This window comes from Pelophylax lessonae, assembly GCF_965119305.1.
Source record: "Pelophylax lessonae genome assembly, chromosome: 12".
Lineage (NCBI taxonomy): Eukaryota > Metazoa > Chordata > Amphibia > Anura > Ranidae > Pelophylax > Pelophylax lessonae.
In genome coordinates, this window is record NC_138779.1 from 154580935 (window position 1) to 154601516 (window position 20582).

The 20582-nt window shown below is 42.5% G+C and overlaps 1 protein-coding gene across 1 annotated transcript in view; it reads right to left on the reverse strand.

The window, feature by feature from the left end:
- Positions 1-4833: 4833 nt before the first annotated feature.
- The window catches only part of SLC17A7 (solute carrier family 17 member 7), a 349008-nt gene continuing 333259 nt past the window's right edge, over positions 4834-20582 (reverse strand). Inside the window, exons 10-12 of the mRNA XM_082273561.1 lie at positions 18162-18272; positions 6775-6902; positions 4834-5744 (exon numbers count right to left, since the gene is read on the reverse strand). Of these exons, the coding sequence (XP_082129687.1) occupies positions 5400-5744; positions 6775-6902; positions 18162-18272 (584 nt within the window). The 3' untranslated portion in view covers positions 4834-5399. The remainder of the gene's footprint in view (positions 5745-6774; positions 6903-18161; positions 18273-20582) is intronic.

Below are 20582 nucleotides of genomic sequence, written 5' to 3' on the forward strand. Positions count from 1 at the left end.
GCGCTTCCTGCGTGCCCCCTGGGGACCCGGCGCATCAGGGATCATGGTAAAGGGCCAATGACAGCGGCCCTTTACCACGTGATCACTTCGTCGAATGACGGAGCGATCACTTGTCAACAAACTGGCGCATGTCCGGTTAATTTCTCTCCTCGCACACTGTACACAACGATCAGTACCGGGTGAAAGGAGAGGAGAGAAACTGCAGCTGCACCATCCTCTGCCTCCTCCATACCTTAAATATGCCCATCCATGCCTCATCTGTGCCACATCCGTGCCACAGCCATGCCTCATCTGTACCACCTCAGTGCTTATCCGTGCCACATCCATGCCAGATCTGTGCCCACCCATGCCACCTCAGTGCTCATCCGTGGTTCATCCATGCCACGTCAGTGCTCATCCATGTCACATTCGTGCCACGTCAATGCTCAACCATGTCACATCCGTGCCACATCAGTGCTCATCCGTGCCATACCATGGCACATCATTGCTCATCCGTGCCACATCCATGCCACATCAGTGCTCATCTGTGCCACATCAGTGCCACTACAGTGCTTATCAGTGCCCTACAGTGCCTCACCAAATTGTAATGGGAATTCAGAAAATGACGGTGCTCCCTGCATGTAGGGCCTCTGTATGTGGCCAGGCTGTGTAAAAATGTCACACGTGGTATCGCCATACTTAGGAGGAGTAGGAGAATGAATTTTGGGGTGTCATTTTTGCTATGTACATGCTATGTGTTAGAAATATCTTATAAGTGGACAACTTTGTGTAAAAAAAATGCGTTTTCATATTCTTTCCACATTTTCCAAAAACTTGTGGAAAAAAATGACAGGTTCAAAAGACCCATTATGCCTCCTAGATTATGTGTTGGGGTGTTTGCTTTCCAAAATGGGGTCATTTTGTGGGCATTTCCATTGTCCTGGTGCTCCAGGACCTTCAAAAGTGTGCTAGGTTGTCAGGAAAATGTATGTGTAATTTTTGCTCCTAGAACATCTGGAGGTGCTACATGGATGTTGGACCTCTGTATGTGGTCAGGCTGTGGAAAAGTCCCACAAATGTGGTATCGCCATACTCAGGAGGAGTGGCAGAATGTATTTTGGGGTGTAGTGCAAGTATGCCAATAAAGTGTGTGAGAAATAACTTTGTAATATGACCATTTTGTGGGGAAACAAATCTTAATTTTGCAAAGAATTGTGGAGAAAAATTACAACTTCAAACTCACCATGCCTCTTACTAAATACCTTGAAATGTCTACTTTCCAAAAAGGGGTCATTTGGGGGATATTTGTGCTATCCTGGCTTGTTAGGGTCTCAAGAAATGAGGGTGTGATAAGTTTTCAATGATTGCACCATAGCTTGTAGACTCTATAACCTTCACAAAGACCAAAAAATGTATACTTATTTTGGTAAGTTTTCCTAAAGATATGTAGCAGTATAAATTTTGGGCAAAATTTATGAAGAAAAATTACTAAATTTGCAAAATGTTAAAACTGAAATGAAGAAAAATGCATTTTTTTACAAAAATGTCAGTCTTTTTTCATTTATAGAGCAAAAAAATAAAAAAACTAATGATGATTAAATACCACCAAAAGAAAGCTCTGTTTGTGTAAAACAAAGGACTGAGTAATTGTCATTCAAAATGTAAGAGCACTGAAAGCTAAAGTATTAATAAACCCACATCATAAAAATCTATCAATACATGTTGTTCATACTCACTCAGTCACTTTGAGATTCGTTTTCTGTATTTTTCAAAAAACCTGGTTGATCCTGCAGCTCTCTATCTCTACCTTCTGTTTATGTTCCCAATTCAGCTAGGGATTTTACAGCTGTGTTGGCAACTCTGCACATGCTCAGTTTTCAGTGAGTTTGTATGCTGAGCACTTCCTCCCAATCCCATCTGAGTAGCCCATGTAACTATAGAGTCACACATGTGGGTGTATACACAGTGGTAAATGTCAGGCCACTCCCTCCCTCCTCCTCCATGCCCACTAACCAGCTAAACACAATGAGGGTGAGGTATTACACGTAGAATAACAGTGGCTTCACCTCCTTCTCATTCTAAGGCACAGGATGGAGGGGCATGATCCAGCCTGTGACTGACAGAAATCCACCCACACCATATTATTTCCACAAAATAATAAAGATTTTGTTTTAAATATAAAAGTGTATGCCAATTTAAAACAGTTTATTGATATTAATGATTTATTTTTATTCTATATTCCAGAGGCAGTTTTTTTCTATTTTGAACATGTAACCAGTAGCAGAGGACTAGAAGCTCCTCCTGCTCATGTTTCCCTACAGGCAAGCTGGGAAAGATCTGGTCATGTGACAGCTGTATATCGGTTAGGAAAAGGGTACTTGGTTGTTTTTTTTTTTTTTTTTATTCAATAATTACATTTCCATAAGCCACATACAAAAATAGAAGGGACACTATAAATTAAGCAGTGTGTGTTTAGTATCACGTTTGGGATTTATTTTCAAAATAATAAAAATTCATACTTGCCTCTTTAATGCAGCATTGGTGTAATGATAAAGCAAAGCATACCAACCTTACGTTTTGGGCCCCATTGAGCTGGCCAGCAGAAAGAGTAGGGTAGGCTGCTGGTGACTGTTGAACTGACAGTGTGTTATATCTCCACCTCTGTTAGGGTTACCCAGAATAGAATGCAGAAGCGGTTGTGTTTTATACCTATGATTGTGATTGCAGTACATTCTTGCCCTTGTTTATTCTTTGCAGTATGTCTCTCAAATTGTTTCATCTTTACAGTGAAACTTGATTACTGTTCTTCTACTCTGTTGTTTATTGAGTTGTAATTTACTTCACACTATTGTCTATCAATCGACTTCAGTACAACCAGCCTGCTGAGTTTTTCTACAACCTGCCTACGGAATGCTATCCCTGCTGGCAGCTATAACTGCTAGCAGTGATCATTGTATTCTGATGGCAGGAAAACAATACACAATACAATAGCAGTGGGAGGATGGCCATAGGGGCGTACATCCAGGCATTGGCAATAAATTTCCCACACCCACCAGGTGTATTGGGGAGTATGTTGCTATTCACGGAGTAATGGACTCATGAACAAGGGGACCCAACATGTCAAGCGGCTCCTTCGGGGGAAATCACAACACCGTTTAAGGGAAACCTCCCCAAGGGGAAAAAGAAAACAAAAAGTTAGAGAAATGTTTTAGGCGAACCATACTCTATACAAAACTTGGAAAAAAAGATCTGCCTGTAGATACACATTAGATAAAGCTGTTTGTTTCTACTTATGACCCTATTTATTCTGGAATATTATGTATCATTATGTACCATTAATATTAATGCAGTCATTCCTTGCTCAAAGTCTGGCACCTTATGGCACCTAATGTGAGGAGGAAAGGTTCTCTTTAAGTATCCATTGTGGTCTCTTGGGAATGTTCAAATTTTGCTGGATGCACTGGGTGGTATTCTACAGTACAACTATCTACAAGCAGCTTTACAAAAAACAAAACCCACACCTACTTTATTTACCTTCCTTGTCACAATCAGCCTATCAATTGCTCTGCATTATACGACTGATGAATCTAAACCTGTGCTTGTAAAAAAAAAAGAGCAGACATTTACTGGTCCATCTCTTTAGAACATATTGCATATTTTCCCACAAATAAGATATATACTGTATATAACAAATGGTTGCAGGTCTGCCTTATTAAATACTGAATCTGCTTATGCTTATATTCAAATGTATCACCTTATGGCATTTCTACCAGCTTTAATATTTCCTGGACTGCATTAATATTTTACTGGTTGATATAACTCTATGCTCTATAATAAGCCTCCTTGTGTTGTAGTTTTATGGGTATATATAGTGTACAGTGCCTATACTGGGCTACTAAAAGTACATTTCTCCAAATAGTTTTATCATGCTGATCAAATTAAAGATAAGTGAAAAAAAAAAACGAATCATCACATTGTGAACTGGAATATATTTTATTATGTACAGTTACTGCACATATTAAAGTAGCTCATTTTAACTTCAAGACCATTACCCCTCCCAGAGAACTTATACTTTTTCAGCCCCAGTTTCCCCTCTGATGTCAGTTTCATGTATACAGTGTACTGGGTTTGGCTGATGACAACAAAAATTATGCCAACAGCAAGGTCCTCCTAATGTCCAGACAAATCCTTAAAGCAATTTGTGTTATCAGCAGCCTAAATGCTGAGGTTAAATGTTGTGTCTGGGAACAGGAGACCTTTACATGGCATTACAGGTTGACAGCTGTCTTCTTTGTTAAGGTCAGAAAAGTCCGGAAAGGGCTTTGGCATGAAAATCCAAAATGCTTGGTATGTATTAATGAAGAAAAGACTTTTGCTGAGGGTACAATTTACTCTAAGTTTACTGCAATGCGCTATGAGGCCACACACAGGACTGTAAAGTAATGCACTTATTCTCTGGACATGGGGATGCTAACTCAGGTGGAAAGTGAAAGAAACCTAGGAAGACAGTTATGGATGTCCTAAATGTTTGTCATTATGTCGGTCCAAGGGATAATGCTGCATGCCATGGATTGACCCACTACTGTCAAGCACACAACAGTACACAAAAAGGTGCCTTGTCAATTACGCCAATCACAAAAATAAGCCCCAAGACTGGAAAATGACAGCATCCACCATGTTAGCAAATGTATTTCACTGATCATCCAATTACTGTGATATTTACCCTGGCTTAAAAGAAATTGAAGACATACAGACAATGGGCCTGCCATGGGCACTATACATAACCCTATGTCTCCTAACAAGGAGACATGTTACTATAGATATATATTGAATTCATATATTTTATACATACTTATATTTATATAATATTTATTTAATTAAACCTCTTTAGAAAATAAATAGAAGAGACAAAGCAATGTTATAATTATTTGGGCAGTCTTGCCTTGCTTGGAGAGGTGTGTGCCCATGGAAGTGTCCATGGTTTCATTTCTGGTTCATTAACAAGTATAAATAAACAACATCTCACAAGAAAGTATACATTTGCAACTTAGTGTTCAATATCAATGATAAAACACACTCATCCATTATTGCTTACACACTTATACAAGTGATGAACATTTTCAAGACACAAGCCTTGTGGCAACCTACACAAGCAACAAGCAAATTACTGATACTAGAAACAGAATGGGCCCTTGGACACCACAGAAAAAGTTGCAATTTTGAAGAAGGGGGCACTATAGGCACTGCCTTCAACCCTTTATGGTATGTAATGATGTATTCAAACAATAAAAAGGAAACCACGTGATCACGTGAAGTGGAGAGACATGGCAACACCAGCCACCTCTGTTAGATTCTTGCTTATCCTCAGTTGAAGTTTAGACATTGCTGTCATTTTATTAGGCATTTGTATATTTTTAATTTCAAGACAAGTCCCTTTCTGCAGCCGTCCCATATAAATAGGGGTCCTTGCCCTGGTCCTGGATGAACTCCTCCTTTTTCTCCCATTCTGCTGGCCAGCCTCCATTGGAGAAATTAGTGGTCTGGGTGGCACCATAACTACCATAGCCACCACCATAGCCTTGAGGCTGATCTTCACCTTCCTCAGCAAGCTCATCTTCATGAATGAAACCACATTTCTCTTCAGTGGTTTCCTCTGGTTCAGCCCATGGCTGCTTTTCTCCCGAAGCAAAGATGCCGTAGAAAATGACACCGCCATAGTGAACAAGGGATGCAATCAGGAAGACATATTGCCACTCTTCTCTGGTCTACATTGGGTGTGAAAAGTACAGTGAAAAAAGAATGGTTAAAAAACAATGTACATATTGTAGTTATAGTGTTAATTTCTAGAAATGTTTCCTTTTTCAATTATACACATAAAACAGCATACATCTGGCCTTGAGTGTGTGACATGAAGCACAATATGTGTAGTGCAGTGATTCCGATTATGTAAGATGCAGCACAGTGTATAGCGCAAAGTAGTCAAGAGTGTGAATTTGTACAGCCTGTTGTACAGAGTTCAGTGGTCCAGAATATGTAATGTACAGTGCATTGTAATGAATGCACTGGTCAGGAGTGTGCAATGTACAATATCTTGCACAAAAATGTACAACCCAGAATATGTGATGAACAGCACATTATACAGAGTCCAGCAGTCTTTGAGTATGTGACATCATACAAAGTGCAACAGTTCAGAAAATAGAACACACAGTACGGCATATAGATTGAGCCCCCCCCCCCCCACTTTCCCCTCTAACAAATGTCCCTTGTCAACGGTGGTAGCATAAATTCCCCTGTTATAGTTATATATAAGTCAACATTGCAAATGCCTCTGTTATATCAGTGTTCACATTCATGGCTAGTCTGCATACCCCCATTTAATTGGTGGTCAGTGCAAATTTCCTGTGTTGTTGTTCAACTTTTTTTTTTGTTTTTTTCCTTTACTATTAGTGACCAATGCAAATGTACCCTTTACCTGGGAAGTCATTATAAATGCCCTCTAACATTCCATACATATATTAAAACTACAAACCTGAGATTCTGCTCCACCCTCTCTCTTACTTACTGGGTTATTGCAGAGTGGTAGCAAACCTGTGGCCTTGGCTGCTTAGCAATTTCCATGGACAGGCACAGTTGACAGCTTTCTGTTTAAAAAGATGGGTACTGCCATGTTGCCGAGGAGGCGAGGACACAATATATGGCATTCTCAGGGTCATAAAATGGTTAACCTTGTCTTTGTGGGGTTGTTAAGCAATAGCAGAGTCCTTAGCTATGCAGTTGGTAGTATCATCACCATACCTTGTGTTTTGTCATGGCTCCTACAATGAGGGGGCAGACCATGCCTGACAGAGTGCCAACACCATTGGAAATACCCATGAGAATACTGGCGTAGCGAGGTGCAATGTCCAAATGATTCACATTAAATCCTGAATGATACAATAAATAAACATATTAAATATTTTATAAAAAAAAATATGTTCGTCGCATATTGCAGGTATTGTTTAATCAATAAATAAAGTAATGAAAGTTAGTTAACTAAAATTTGTATTTCAGCCTTCAATGCTGTCTGCAGTCCTACTAATGAAAATCTAATGTCTGGAATCTGCCCTTGCGTGTATGCTAGCATCATATTATTGACTCAAATGGGATATACTCTTATTTCAGGAGCAATTTTCAAGTTTATAGTGCCCAGAAAATTTCCAGATTTGTTGATACTTACTATTATGTATTCTTCTCTCTACCTGTTCAATATTGCCACTGGCTTTCAAACAAGCCCAAACTTAACAGATCCACTTCCATGCGGTACCAGTTGGCAAAGTGTTCCCTTCTTCAAATGTACTGTATATCCTTTTCCCCTAAATGTATCTTAGGTAGATTGTATCTAAAGAGTTAATTTGTGTCTTACATTGTCAATGAATTGCAAAACGCCACTGGCTTATTTAAGTGTTTTGTTGCACAGAATTTGAACATTGACGTTGTGAGCAAAATTGAAGGTAAAGTTGCCTTCTTTTTATAGTCCTTATTTGCTTTTATTTACTTAAATGTTTAAAAGACTTAGGGCTCTTTCTTACATGGAGTCCATCGAAAGGACTCTGTTTTTCTCAGCGGCGGATCGATCCGCCGATCCCCCACTGAGCAGGAGGATGACAGCTGTTCTCCGTGCTGTGTGCGGAGACAAAGCTGTCAGGTCCCCATGCATCTCTATGGGGGAATCGGATGGGAATGGACCGTCTGTCTGTTCTCATCCGATCCTAACTGCTGGACGGATGGAAAATAGGGTTTCCAACCATCCAGATTTCATGAATCTGATCGGATGTCAGCGGACATGTCTCTGCTGACATCCGATGCCCCATAGAGATGCAGGGGGTGACCGTTCAGATCCGCCAAAAAAACTGACAGGCGGATCTTACCGGTCCGCCCGTGTGAAAGGGGCCTTAAGCTGAATGTTTAAAAGACTTTAGCTGATTTGAACAGACTCAGTCTATGTCTGACTGAGTCAATAAATATCTGAGAACTTCAAAAAGTAACAAAAAGGGGAATTTTTCTTTTGTACATGTTGGGAGTTGGCTCGCCGATTGCGGAGTAAGACATGTTTCCCTTTTCGCTCTTCCCTCTCCTGCTCTCCTGGGCACATTTAGGGTTCCTCCATATGGTTGCGCCTGGGATGTGCTCAACCCATGCTCAACCATGCACCAGTGACATATCATAAAGGGCGTAAGTGTGTGCCGAGCCCACTGCACTTCACACATGTAGTAATCCATTCTATTTTGGGAGCAGTGCTGCATCTAAATTCTTTTTGTCTTTGCTGGCATTGGGAGTTCCTGTCTAGCAGCTGGGGGCTGGTGTACTGTGCTGTGACCCTCAATCTACCACCTCTGGCTGCCCCTGGCTTCAAGCTCACCCTATCCTGTACATCTCTATAGGAGCAAAGAAGAGGGAGGGGTATATTCACTAAACATGCAATTATGGACAGTTGTTAAGGTATTTGGAAAATATAGATCAATTGTGAAAAGAAATGTTGTTTGGGCCTAAAGCAAATCCCTGATTTGTGTGTGTAGTTTACTGCAATAGGCTGCGCGCACCTATGGGTTCCTCCATCCTACCCTCGGGCACAATGGGGAGAAGAAAGCTTCTGAATTCTTTGGCAACCTCCCAGGTCTCAGCCTGGTAAGATCAGCTCCCTGTATGCCCAGCACCACCGTGTGATCTCAGCGGAATCAAGCAGATATGGCAGCAGGCTCGCCTCCTGCATCCCAACACATCAACCACAGCCTGGCACCACCACCCCATTCTAGGAGCCAGCATTCACTCATAGTGGTTTCAGCTTGGTACCTGGTCCCTTTTCCACCATCTTGCTTCAATCACGCGAACAGCAGAATGCACTAAGGGGGCCCCTCACTCTCCAGCCTCACCTGCCTCCATCTTTGCTGCACCATCCCTGGGAGTGCAGAACTTGATGAGAGCATTTCCTGCCTCAGACCATATACCCAATGGGCTTACCTCCTCTCACTCAAGCCGTCTGCCCCTTCCCTCACACACCTGGCTCACCCTGCTCCAGTCACCCCCAGTTTATTGGTGGGGAACCCTTTCCCCAGTTCCATCGGCACTCTAGATCTCCAATGCAAGCCCTGGACACCTAGGAGGACTGGGATCTCAAAACTTATATTTGATTGCTGCCAACTAGGTTTGACCTGGATTATAACACTTCTAGACTTGGCGTGAGCCTTATAAAAACCAACCTCTCCCAGGCTGATTCCAGAGTACAGGAACTGGCTGCCACAATTCCATCACACTGTTCAACATCAGGATTTCCTGTATCATTAGGATGATCTGGAGCAGAATAAACAACATCCATATTTAGGGCCTACCAGAGTCCATCCCCTTTAAAGACCTCCCATCTGGTTTGACCTCTATTTTCAACCAGTTCCTACAGAAACCTAAAAAATCACCTGTAGCACCCTACAGGTAGGTGCTAGGTAAAAGTATAGTGGGCCTTGGCTGCCTAACAGCAGGGCCATGATTTCAGCTGGCTGTCATGTCTCCCAGGTGTGTATGCTGAGAGGGGAGTCACCCCACTGGCTCCACAAGAGTATTCTCATTGGACAGTGGAGGAAACCCAACCAGAGACACACTCAGGCCTGTATCTACCCCAGAAGGCAGATTCTGCTGCAGAGGATTCTCGGGTAGTGGGTATAAGTTCTGAAGAAATGCATGACACAGCGTCTTTGGCGGGAAGCAGAGTCCCAGGAGGGAGAATATGGCTGTCTCTCCTCCTGTCAGAGGAAGCGGGTGTCCCGGGTGGCGGCCTGGGAATCCAAAGAGTGTGGAGCTGAGCTGCAGAGGGGAACCGGTGTGCCGAGAACAAGTGGAGAGAGAGAGGGGTCCAGTTCCAGGAAAGCCTACAAAGGTCGTGAGTACTGTGGACTGTCCCTGGGGGTCTGCCTAGTGTCAGAGGGGACCATTCCGGAGAAAGTTCTTGGGATCCAGGGGTCAGCTAACTGTTAAAGTGGGTGCCTGGTCAGAGGATCCTGAAGTATTAGAGGGGGTACCTAGTCAGAGGACCCTGAAGTATTAGAGAGGGTACCTGCAGTTTGGGCCCTGAAGAGTCAGTGTACAGTGTGAAGTGTACAAAGTTGAGAGTAGCAGCAGCACAAGTAGTGACAAGGAGCTACCTCAGCCAGTGAAGGGTTAGAGGGAGCTGTTCAGTGACTTTTGAGCTACACCAAGTATCAGGAGTCAAGAGTTCTACGGTCCTGGAGTTTCTGAGCTAACAATCCAAGTTAAAGTCGAGGTTCCAGCACTAATTCAGTCAAGCAGCATTTGAAGTTTCGGGAGGCGCTGGTCGGCATTCAGCTGGCACCAAGACAGCATTAGTGAGCATCTTTGTACAAAGTCCCAGTTAAGCCTAGAAGAGCCAAAGGAGTATCCCATTCATTCCCTTCTCCCATCCCCTAAATATAATTAAACAAAACAAACCAAAGATGCTGGAATGGTCATTGTCTCAGTTCTCACACATGGGTTCACAACGTGTTGGAAGTGTTACCGGTACTGATGGCAGACCCACCTTCAGGCCCCAGGCCTGGAAATATTGCTACACGCCTATGAAAACTGCACAGGATTCATCACACAAATGGCTCTTGACTTGCCATCTAGACTCAACCATGAGATGTTCTATGTCTAGTGCACTACTTTAAAGTAAAAAAATGCCATTGTGTCTGTAGCCAGATCACAGGACAAAATTTAATTCAACAACACTACTATACTGCTAATACTACTCCAAGAAACAAAACGCAAATCTCCTTTGCTCGAAGGTGGGCCTAACAGAGGTGCCTGCCTAGGCTTTTGTGCTTGAAAATCTGGATAAGTACTGCCTTGCTGCCCTTAATAGACTGAGGATGTCTAGATTCACTAAAATAGTTAAAATGGAACAGAAGGCACGCAGGCCTAGTGCATTATCCTCGGAAAAATCTTTAAAATGTAACATACAAAGAAACATACTCACAAAAGTATACTTGTTTTACAGCTTTACAAACAAATAGCAGCATCAGAGGCTCTGAAGAATAGGGGAACCTCAAAACACATTAGTCAGTGGTGCTGCGGGACATGCCATCAGTCATGCTGCATGTCGTACCATAGATGGAAAGCTGCTGTTTTATTTGTAAAGCTGTAAAACAAGTGTACTTTTGTAAGTATGTTTCTTTGTATTTAATATATTAAAGATTTTTATTGAGGATAATGCATTAGGCCTGTGCGGACTCTGTTCCATTTTTATGATTTCACTGCTACTTCTACTGCCTGATTTCTCACAACTTACTCTTATCGTGGGTAGGGCTTTAAAACCTGTCCTTAAGCTACTGAAGTTATCAAAGAGGGCATCTTTGATAACGCCCAAGTGGGAGGGTGAAACGCGTGGACGCATTTCCGGTGCGGCAGAGCCATTGACGTCACTTCCTGGTAGCCGTGGAACGCACGCGCGTTCCCAGAACTAACCAGTGTGAGACAGCGGCAGTTCTTTTTCCTATATGCAATATCATCACCTATCATTTGTAAGTAAATGTTTTATTTAAAACATCTTCTCACCTTACTGGTTTCACTATGCGGTCCATTCATTCCTTTTGAGCACAACAGCAGAATCGGCTTAAAGAGACCATAACAATATAGTTTCAGCCTGGGGGAATCAGACTTCCAGTGGAGGAATTGTTGGTTCCATAGCCCAGAATAATCAGCATCAGGGGGTTACAGGATTATAGAGTCAGCCTGGAGGTGGTCCCTTGGTACTTGCATCAGTTTCAAGTCTAATTTGACCCTAATTGGAGGGTTCATCATTTCTGGTGAGTGAGGTTCTGGAAGGGGTTCTGAGACACCTTGCACTGGATATTGGAGCACCTTAGCACTTCAGCAGTTTTTGTTTGCAGCATCACCAGCACGTTTTTGCACCTATTTGGGACTGTTTTTTGCACATTTTATTGGACTTTTATAGTACCAACAATATATATATTATTTTGTACTTCACATTTACAAGCACTAGTGCACTTTATTTATGGAATAATTATTCATTATTTATTCATTTAATGTATGTAATTTTCTCCTTTTATATAAGAAAGTTATTATTTCTTTGCAAGTGCTGTTTTTTCTTGATCACTCAATTCTAAACATAGCTCCACTTCTCAAAGTCTTTTTTACTTAAACAACGGGCATCATACAGTTTTTATTTCTCATCTCAAATCCAATTCCTGCTGTTACCAATAGATTACCAAATTACAGGAGATTCGGGAAAAATTGATTGATACTCTGAAGGGGGCTCAAGAAGGCTGCTGACAGATATTCTAGGTAACCTCCTACATTGTGGGTGACAAAATTTGGTTATCCACCAAAAATTTGAAGGTTCATGTTCCATCTGCTGAAGTGGGCCAAATATTTGTAGGACCTTTACAGATTTCTGCTCAAATCAATCTGGTCAGTTCTCGCTTAAAACGTCCGGACAGTATGAAGATATACCCTGTTTTTCACATATCACTCAAACACAACTCAAACAATTGCATGAAAATCCTTTTTCTGAAAGAATTCTTTCACCTCCTCCACCTGTTGAGGTTCAAGGTAAGGACGAATTTATAATGGAGAAAATTATTTATTCCTGGATCTTTAGGAACAAGTTACAATATCTAGTTCAATGGAAAGGATATGGCCCATAAGAAAATTCTTGGGAGCTTGAAGAGAACGTTCATGCCCCTAGATCAACAAGAGAGGTCCACCCGAGGTTTCAAACAAACCTGGCCTTAAGACATATGGGGGGGGAGTGATGTCCTGGAAGGAGGAGAATACTGTCCGGGCCTGAATTTGAACCCCCAAACCTCTGTTGTATCAGGAAATGTCTCTTCTTGCTGAGCTACCTCGAATGCTGGTCAGCAACCTGGACAAATCCTTGAATTATACTGCCTTGAACCTTGTTTGTCTTGAACCCTGAACTCTTTTTTCTTCCCATGAACTTCAGATTTAAGCCATGTCACTACACTTACTGTTTGCCAGATTGTTGTGCTCTCTCCAGGCAGTATCTCCCTGTCTTCCCTGCTGCTGTCAATTATCTGCTATCACTTGTTATCCCTTGGCTTGTTCCTTGACTATGCTTATGCCTGATCCCAACCTACAGCTATTCGTAATCTACCTTTGGCTTATTTATTGACTTTGCTTCTGTTTGATCCCTACCTGCTAATCCACTACTGGACCCCTGCTTGCTCTCCTCCTGGTGGGGCGATCATGAGGACCGCGACCTGATACTAACATGCAGCAAAATTCACCTCCCCATCAGGAGCTCTGGTGAATTCCGGTTAGTACTTAGACTCTGCACCTTAGGTAAGCCCCCGTCATTCACCAGGGTGACTGCCTGTGCACCTATCCTGCTGGTTGGTGGTAATTTTGCTACTTCTATAGCATATGGTCTTCATGCCTGGCCCTCGATTGTGACACCCTGATAGATCTGCATTGTAAGTACCAACTTTAGCCTGTGCTGGAGATGCTCAGAAGTGGAAGGCACATATCTCGATGATGTCTGGAGGGGTTGCTGCCTGCTTTTTTTATTTTAGGAGAATATATTCACTTCATATAATTCTATCGAAATACAGTATCTGATGTCCAAGCATTCCCCGGGGTTGCCCTATTGTCAATGATGCCTTGGTCCATTTTAAAAACATAAAAAAAGGGATTTTACGGCAGCATGGGTAGCTACAGTATATCCCATCATTGAAAATTTACTTCTCCCCTCCTCTGTTGGAATGGGCCTGCATACTTAACGAAATTATGTCAATTGAAACGTTGGTGGCTAAAGATAGCCCAAATCCAGAAAAAGTCTGTACCTTGTGGACATGCTGGTAGGCATATAGTGACTCTCTTGCATTTCAAATTTTGGTTGCAAATTACCCTGACAAAGATTGTTCAAGCAATTTTGGCCTGATTACTTTTCCCTTTCCCACTCATCCCTTCCTGCCTCCCCCATTTCCCAATTCTCCAGCCATTTAATGGAATTTATACTTTGCATTTTGCAACTAAAATATTGTTCTCAATTGTCTTTTGGTTCAGTAAACTTTCCCAGTTTTTGTGTGTGTTTTAAAACTTTGGTTATCAATAGGGTTGAGCGAACACGGACTGTATTGTTCGGGATCGTACCAGACTTTTGGGTGTTCAGTACCCGGACACGGACCCGAACATTTTACTGTATATTCAGTAATTGTTTGTTTTGGCGCGGTTTTAATCTTTTGGCGCGGTTTCAAAAAATCAGCTGCAGGGCAGCCAATCAACAAGAGTTTAACTAGGGTGCCCTTAGAAGCCATCACAGCCATGCCTACTAATGTCATGGCTGTGACTGGCCAGTGCAGCATGTGACCCAGCCCCTATATAAGCTGGAGTCACGTAGCGCCGCACATCACTCTGCTCTAACTACTGTAGGGTCAGGTTCCTGCTGCTGCTGATATGAGGGAGAGATAGGAGATCATTGTAGGGGCAGGCTGGAGATTGCTTTCAGGGAAAGAATAGGAGAATCTTCTTTAATCAGACAGCGATCTACATCAATGTTATTGTGTGGGGGTGCAGTGCACAATCTTTTTGCCCTGACCTGATCCCAGTGAGGAAAAAAAAAACTTTTATCAGTCTGTTAGGTGGGCAGCGTGCGGCGTGTAGCAGCCATGTAATGCAAGCTCAGTGCATATGTGTCTGCTTAATCTGGATTTAAAAAAAAAAAAACTTTTTTCCTTCATATTTTACAGTTACATACAGTGTTTAGACACTGCTGTTCTAATCTGCTATTCAAAAATCAACAATTTAAGGGGGAAAAAAATATTTTTCAGGTTTTCATTCAAATGGGTTTTTTTTACTCAATAGCGGAATACAACAACAACAGTATCCAACCTGTTAGGCGTGCGGCGTGTAGCAGCCATGTAATGCAAGCTCAGTGCATATGTGTCATCTTATTATGGATTTAAAAAAAAAAAATAGTTTCCTTCATATTTTACAGTGACATACAGTGTTTAGACACTGGTGTTCTAATCTGCTATTCAAAAATCAACAATTCAAGGGAAAAATAAAAAAATTTCATTCATACGTTACTGTGAGATACACCCTTTGGATACTGTTGTTCTATTCCGCTTTTCAATAAAAACCCATTTAGGGGAAAAAAAAATTGCGGCCTAGTCTGCATATTTTACTGTGAGATACACCCGTTGGATACTGTTCTATTCTGCTTTTCAATAAAAACCCATTTAGGGAAAAAATATTAAATTGCGGCCTAGTCTGTATCTGTACGTGTGAGATACACCCTTTGGACACTGTTGTTCTATTCAATAAACACCCATTTAGGGGAAAGAAAGATATTAAATTGCCGCTTAGTCTGTATATGTACGTGTGAGATACACCCTTTTAGATACTGTTTTTCTATTCTGCTATTCAATAAACACCCATTTAGGGGAAAATTAATAATTTTGCCCCGTTTTCTGATTATGTTACTGTGAGATACACCCTTTAAATTTGTTTGGAGCATCTCCTTCCACCACCGAGGATTGCAGGGCGCTTCAGTTTGACTCCTATTGCTAACTCCTCCTACTCCACTTCCTCATCCACTACTGCCTCCGCATCCGGAGCAGTGATCATTTCCAAGGCTTTCAGGGCAGTCATTCACAAGTGGCTCCGAGGGTGGGTTCCTGCACCCACAAACGCCAGTTACACAATTGTCCAGCAAGGGCACAGTTCTGGAGGATGACAAGGTGGAGGATTAGGAGGAGGAACCATGTTTACAGCAGGGTGGCACCCAGATAACTGATAACAACAGATACTACACTTGATCTTAGCCAAAAGGTCGAGAAGCAATTCTGGTGGCATTCTCACCTGACAGCGGGGGCACAGTGGAAGCACAAGGCGAAGGCAGAGGAGGAGGACGTCGCCAACGCAGCCAGGGCACTGCCAGCACCTCAGAAGGCAGGGTTAGCATGTATGAAATGTGGAAAAGCTTTGTCGGCACGCCACAACAACCAGGACCACCAGCTGTTTTTTTTTTTTTTTTTTAAGCCCGTGGGTACATAAAAATGTGCACACCAAACGAGTGAAGCACAAAAAGTGCACAGGGTGTACACATGGTCCCTCACCCTGATCCCCCGGGGAGCAAGGCTCCTAACAGAGACTGGGGTACTTACACTGGCTAACCTGGCCGAAACCAGGCAGCCCCGTTCTTTTGCAGGTCTGCTGAAACAGACCACCCCAAGTACTAGGTGGGGCTCTCCCGAAGAGAGAACCCATGAGAGAGGGCGAAGTAAGCCAGAAGGCCATATCCACCCCCTCCCAAGAATTTCAGGGACAGGCCCAAGGACCTACACCCTACTAATCACGCTGTGCAAAATAAAGTGTACCGCCACAATAAAAAACACAAAACGTGAGACACACAACACATAACAGTGGGGAAAGGGATAGTGAAGAAGAAGTGCAAGGTTAGTGCCATGTTGCAATACTATGGCAGGCCCTTCGGCCAGGAATAAAAAATTCCTCTGGTCCTGACTCCTGACCAAAAGGCCCGGCCCTAGAGGCAGGTGTGAAAAACGTGTGTAGGAAGTGCTGCCATTTGCAGTCCTCTAGCCCTTTCCATGTTTTTTTAGAGCCATTTTAGTGCTCAAAAGTTCAGGTCACCATTGACTTCAATGGGGTTCGGGATCAGGGTAAAGTTCAGGTTAAGTTCGGATCACGAACCCGGACTATATTTTCAAGTTCGGCTGAACCCGGGCATCCAGGTGTTCGCTCAACTCTAGTTATCTATACAGTGTACATTTTTTGGTTATCGTACCTACATAGCTTAACCAATGTATGTATCAAAAATGTAAAAAATGTAAAACATTTTGAATAAAAAGATATTGTACACGCCATTTTTCATGTTCTTTTTTTCCAGTTGCTATTTCAGTTAATACTGTAAATGGTAACTTAGCACTTAAATATGTAGAGCAATTTCCTATTTAAGTTTGTTCCTCCAAAGACTGTGTTAACTTCTTTTTACTGAGAGGGTGTTTTTACTTTCTCATAATACTGCAATAAATGCATTAGATGAGTGCAAACATCATAGTGGAAAACAAATTATTCAGTCAATACAAATAGTGAGATGGCGCAAGCAGTGGAAGAAACTTGAGATCCAAAAGCCATGACATAGTAAATTCTCGCACCAGGAGAAAGGCAAGTAGGCAGTGAAATGGCTAGTACTCAGAAAGCTGCTCTCTGGAGATGTGAAGGAATCTCTACATTGTACAAGAACTTTAAGGTGTCATCTGTCATCTGCCACAAAGTTATCTGTCATGTCTCTCAGTATATTTAGTCAACTAAAAAGCATGTACCAATGCAACAAAAAAACATAAAAACATACCTGGCATGCGCACATTTCCCATGGACTAAAGACTTTTAATGCCAATGGCAAGGTGTATCATATTCATATATGTGAAAATTGCTCCTCACAATATGCTGTCTACTGTCTTACTTGTTCTTGCAGGGTTCTGTACGTTGGCTGTACCATCAGAACATTTAGTGCCCGTTTTGGTGAACACCGCAGATTTGTAGAGGAGGGTGTCACCAAACATAGTGTGCCCAGACATTTTGCCACTTCACATAACAAACAATATGTTGGCCTTGAAGTCTGGGTCAAAGAAAATATACCCAGCCATTTTCCACTCACAGAACGTTTCAAGCGTTTGTGTGAAAGGGAAACATTTACATCTTCAATTCTCTCACTCCTCATGGCTTAAAAGAAGAGATTGAGATTACCACAATCATATAATGGTTTCTTTCTTTAAACTAACCACCACCATTCACATCTCTGTAAATTGCCATTTGTCTTAATAAAACAGTTTTTTACCTTTTGCTTACTGCACTTAGAGTGGTGCTCTGTGTTTTATGTTCGAAAACGAATTATTCAATTATTTAGTAAGGAAAAGTTCAATGCAAAAAATACTAAAATCAATATCAACAAATCAGAATTTACCTTGCATAATAGATTGCAGTATACAAAAATCTAATTGGTTGCTATGACTGACTTCTATTTGTACCAAAGGACCCACACTACTTTATTGAATATGCTTATGTATCTCACTTTGTGACTTTTTCACTGGGAAATAACCACACAAGATTTTACATTAATATTATTGGATATTTATACAAGGTTATTGGCTTACCTGATATTGCAAATCCACTAAAGCCCACAGCTAGAACAAGGAAAGAAATGGCTACCCCTCTAGAGTGTGAATAGCCCACAACTAGAAGAAGTGTGGCCTCCATACCAAAACCTGCATACAAAATATTATATATATTAATTACTAGTTATGCTTTAATGTGTAATTTAAATTAACTATAATAGTATATGCCATACGTTTACACATGCAATGCCTTTTTCCTTGGTGATTCTCTTGTCTGCACGTTTGTCAGCAGTTAATAACGTAAGTCTGAATATGCCAGTTCTTCAACTACCAAACTACACTATATTACCAAAAGTATTGGGAGGCCTGCCTTTACACACAGATGAACTTTAATGGCATCCGAGTCTTAGTCTGTAGGGTTCAAAATTGAGTTGGCCCACCCTTTTGCAGCTATAAGAGCTTTAACTCTTCTGGGAAGGCTGTCCACAAGGTTTAGGAGTGTGTCTATGGAAAACTTTTACTATGCTTTCAGAAGTGCATTTGTGAGGTTAGGTACTGATATTGGACAAGGCCTGGCTCTCAGTCTCCGCTCTAATTCATTCCAAAGGTGTTCATTTGGGTTGAGGTTGGGACTCTGTGCAGGCCAATCTAAATCCACCACGCCAAACTTGCTCATCCATGTCTTTATGAACCTTGCTCTGTGCACTGGTCCAAATCATTTGGTGGAGGGGGAATTATGGTGTGGGGTTGTTTTTCAGGGGTTGGGGCTGGCCCCTTAGTTCCAGTAAAGGGAAATCTTAAGGCATCAGCATACCAAGACATTTTGGACAATATCATGCTCCCAACTTTGTGGAAACAGTTTGAGGATGACCCCTTCCTGTTACAACATGACTGTGAACCGGTGCATAAAGCAAGGCCCATAAAGACATGGATGAGCATGTTTGGGGTAGAGGAACTTGACTAGCCTGCACAGAGTCCTGACCTCAACTGGATAGAACACCTTTGGGATGAATTAGAGCAGAGACTACAAGCCAGGCCTTCTCGTCCACATCAGTGTCTCACCTCACAAATGCGCTTCTGGAAGAATGGTCAAACATTCCCATAGACACACTCCTACACCTTGTGGACAGCCTTCCCAGAGAAGTTGAAGCTGTTATAATTGCAAAGGGTGCAACTCAATTTTGAACTCTACAGACTAAGACTGGGATGCCATTAAAGTTCAAGTGTGTGTAAAGGCAGGCATCCGAATACTTTTGATAATATAGTGTATATAATGACCTTTTTCAATGTGGACCTTATTTGTATTTACAAATCCCTTCTTTTTTTTGGTATTGATTTCCACAGATCAGGACAATCTAAATCAGGCTTCACTAAATGGCGGTCTGCGGTCCAAGTCTGGACCCAATCAGTGTCCCACCTGGACAGCAGCGGTAGTGCAATTTAGGAACCTGTTCTTCTATCAGCCGTCACTGCTGTCATCTTCGCTGACTTGACAGCGGGACGTAGGACTGTTCTAGAGGGAGAGCAGTAGCTGCCAGAGATAAACAAGCGAGTGATTGGTTGCTAGGATAAAGGGCAGCCCAAGCAGCCAATCACCAGCTTGCAGCTCCCACCCTCTATTCAGACCTGCTGTGCCTCCTGCCCTACCATCTGTGCAAGATAGGGGAGATGTGAAAGGAGAGCTGAGGACATTAGTGTGTGTGTGTGTGGGGGGGGGGGGTAATGTGAGTTTAAAACAGTGTGGAAAAGAGGGGGGGTGCTGAGTACTGTATTGTGTGTGGAGGCTGAGTACTGTAATGTGGGGGGTTTAGGATGGGTACTGTATAGTCAGGAGGGAGGAGCTGAGTAATTTAATGGAGGGTCTAAGGGCAGTAATGTGGGGGGGGGGTACTGTATTTGGGGGCTGAGAACAATAATGGGGGGCTGGGGACTGTAATGCGGGGCTGAGGACTGTAATGAAGGGCTGGGAACAATATTGTGGGGGAGCTGAGTACTATACTGGGGGGCTGAGAACTGTAATTGGGGGGACTGAGGGCAGTAATGTGGGGGAGCTAAATACAGTATTGGGGGGCTAAGGACAATAATGTGAGGGAGCTGAGGACAATAATATAGGGGAGCTAAGTATTATAATGGGGGGAGCTGAGTACTGTAATGGGGGCTGAGGACAGTAATGGGGGACTGAGGACAGTAATGTGGGGGAGCTGAATACTGTATTGGGGGCTGAGGACAATAATGTGGGGGAGCTGAGTACTGTATTTTGGGATGGACTGGGGACAGTAATGGGGGGGGGCTGAGGACAATGTGGGTGAGCTGGGTACTGTAATGGGGAGCTGAGGACTCTAATGGGGGGGGGCTGAGGACAGTAATGCGAGGGGGGGGGGCGGAGGACAGTACTGTTTGAGGGGGGTGATGTCAAGGGGTATGAGAACACTACTGTGAATGGGGGGGGAACTTGATGTA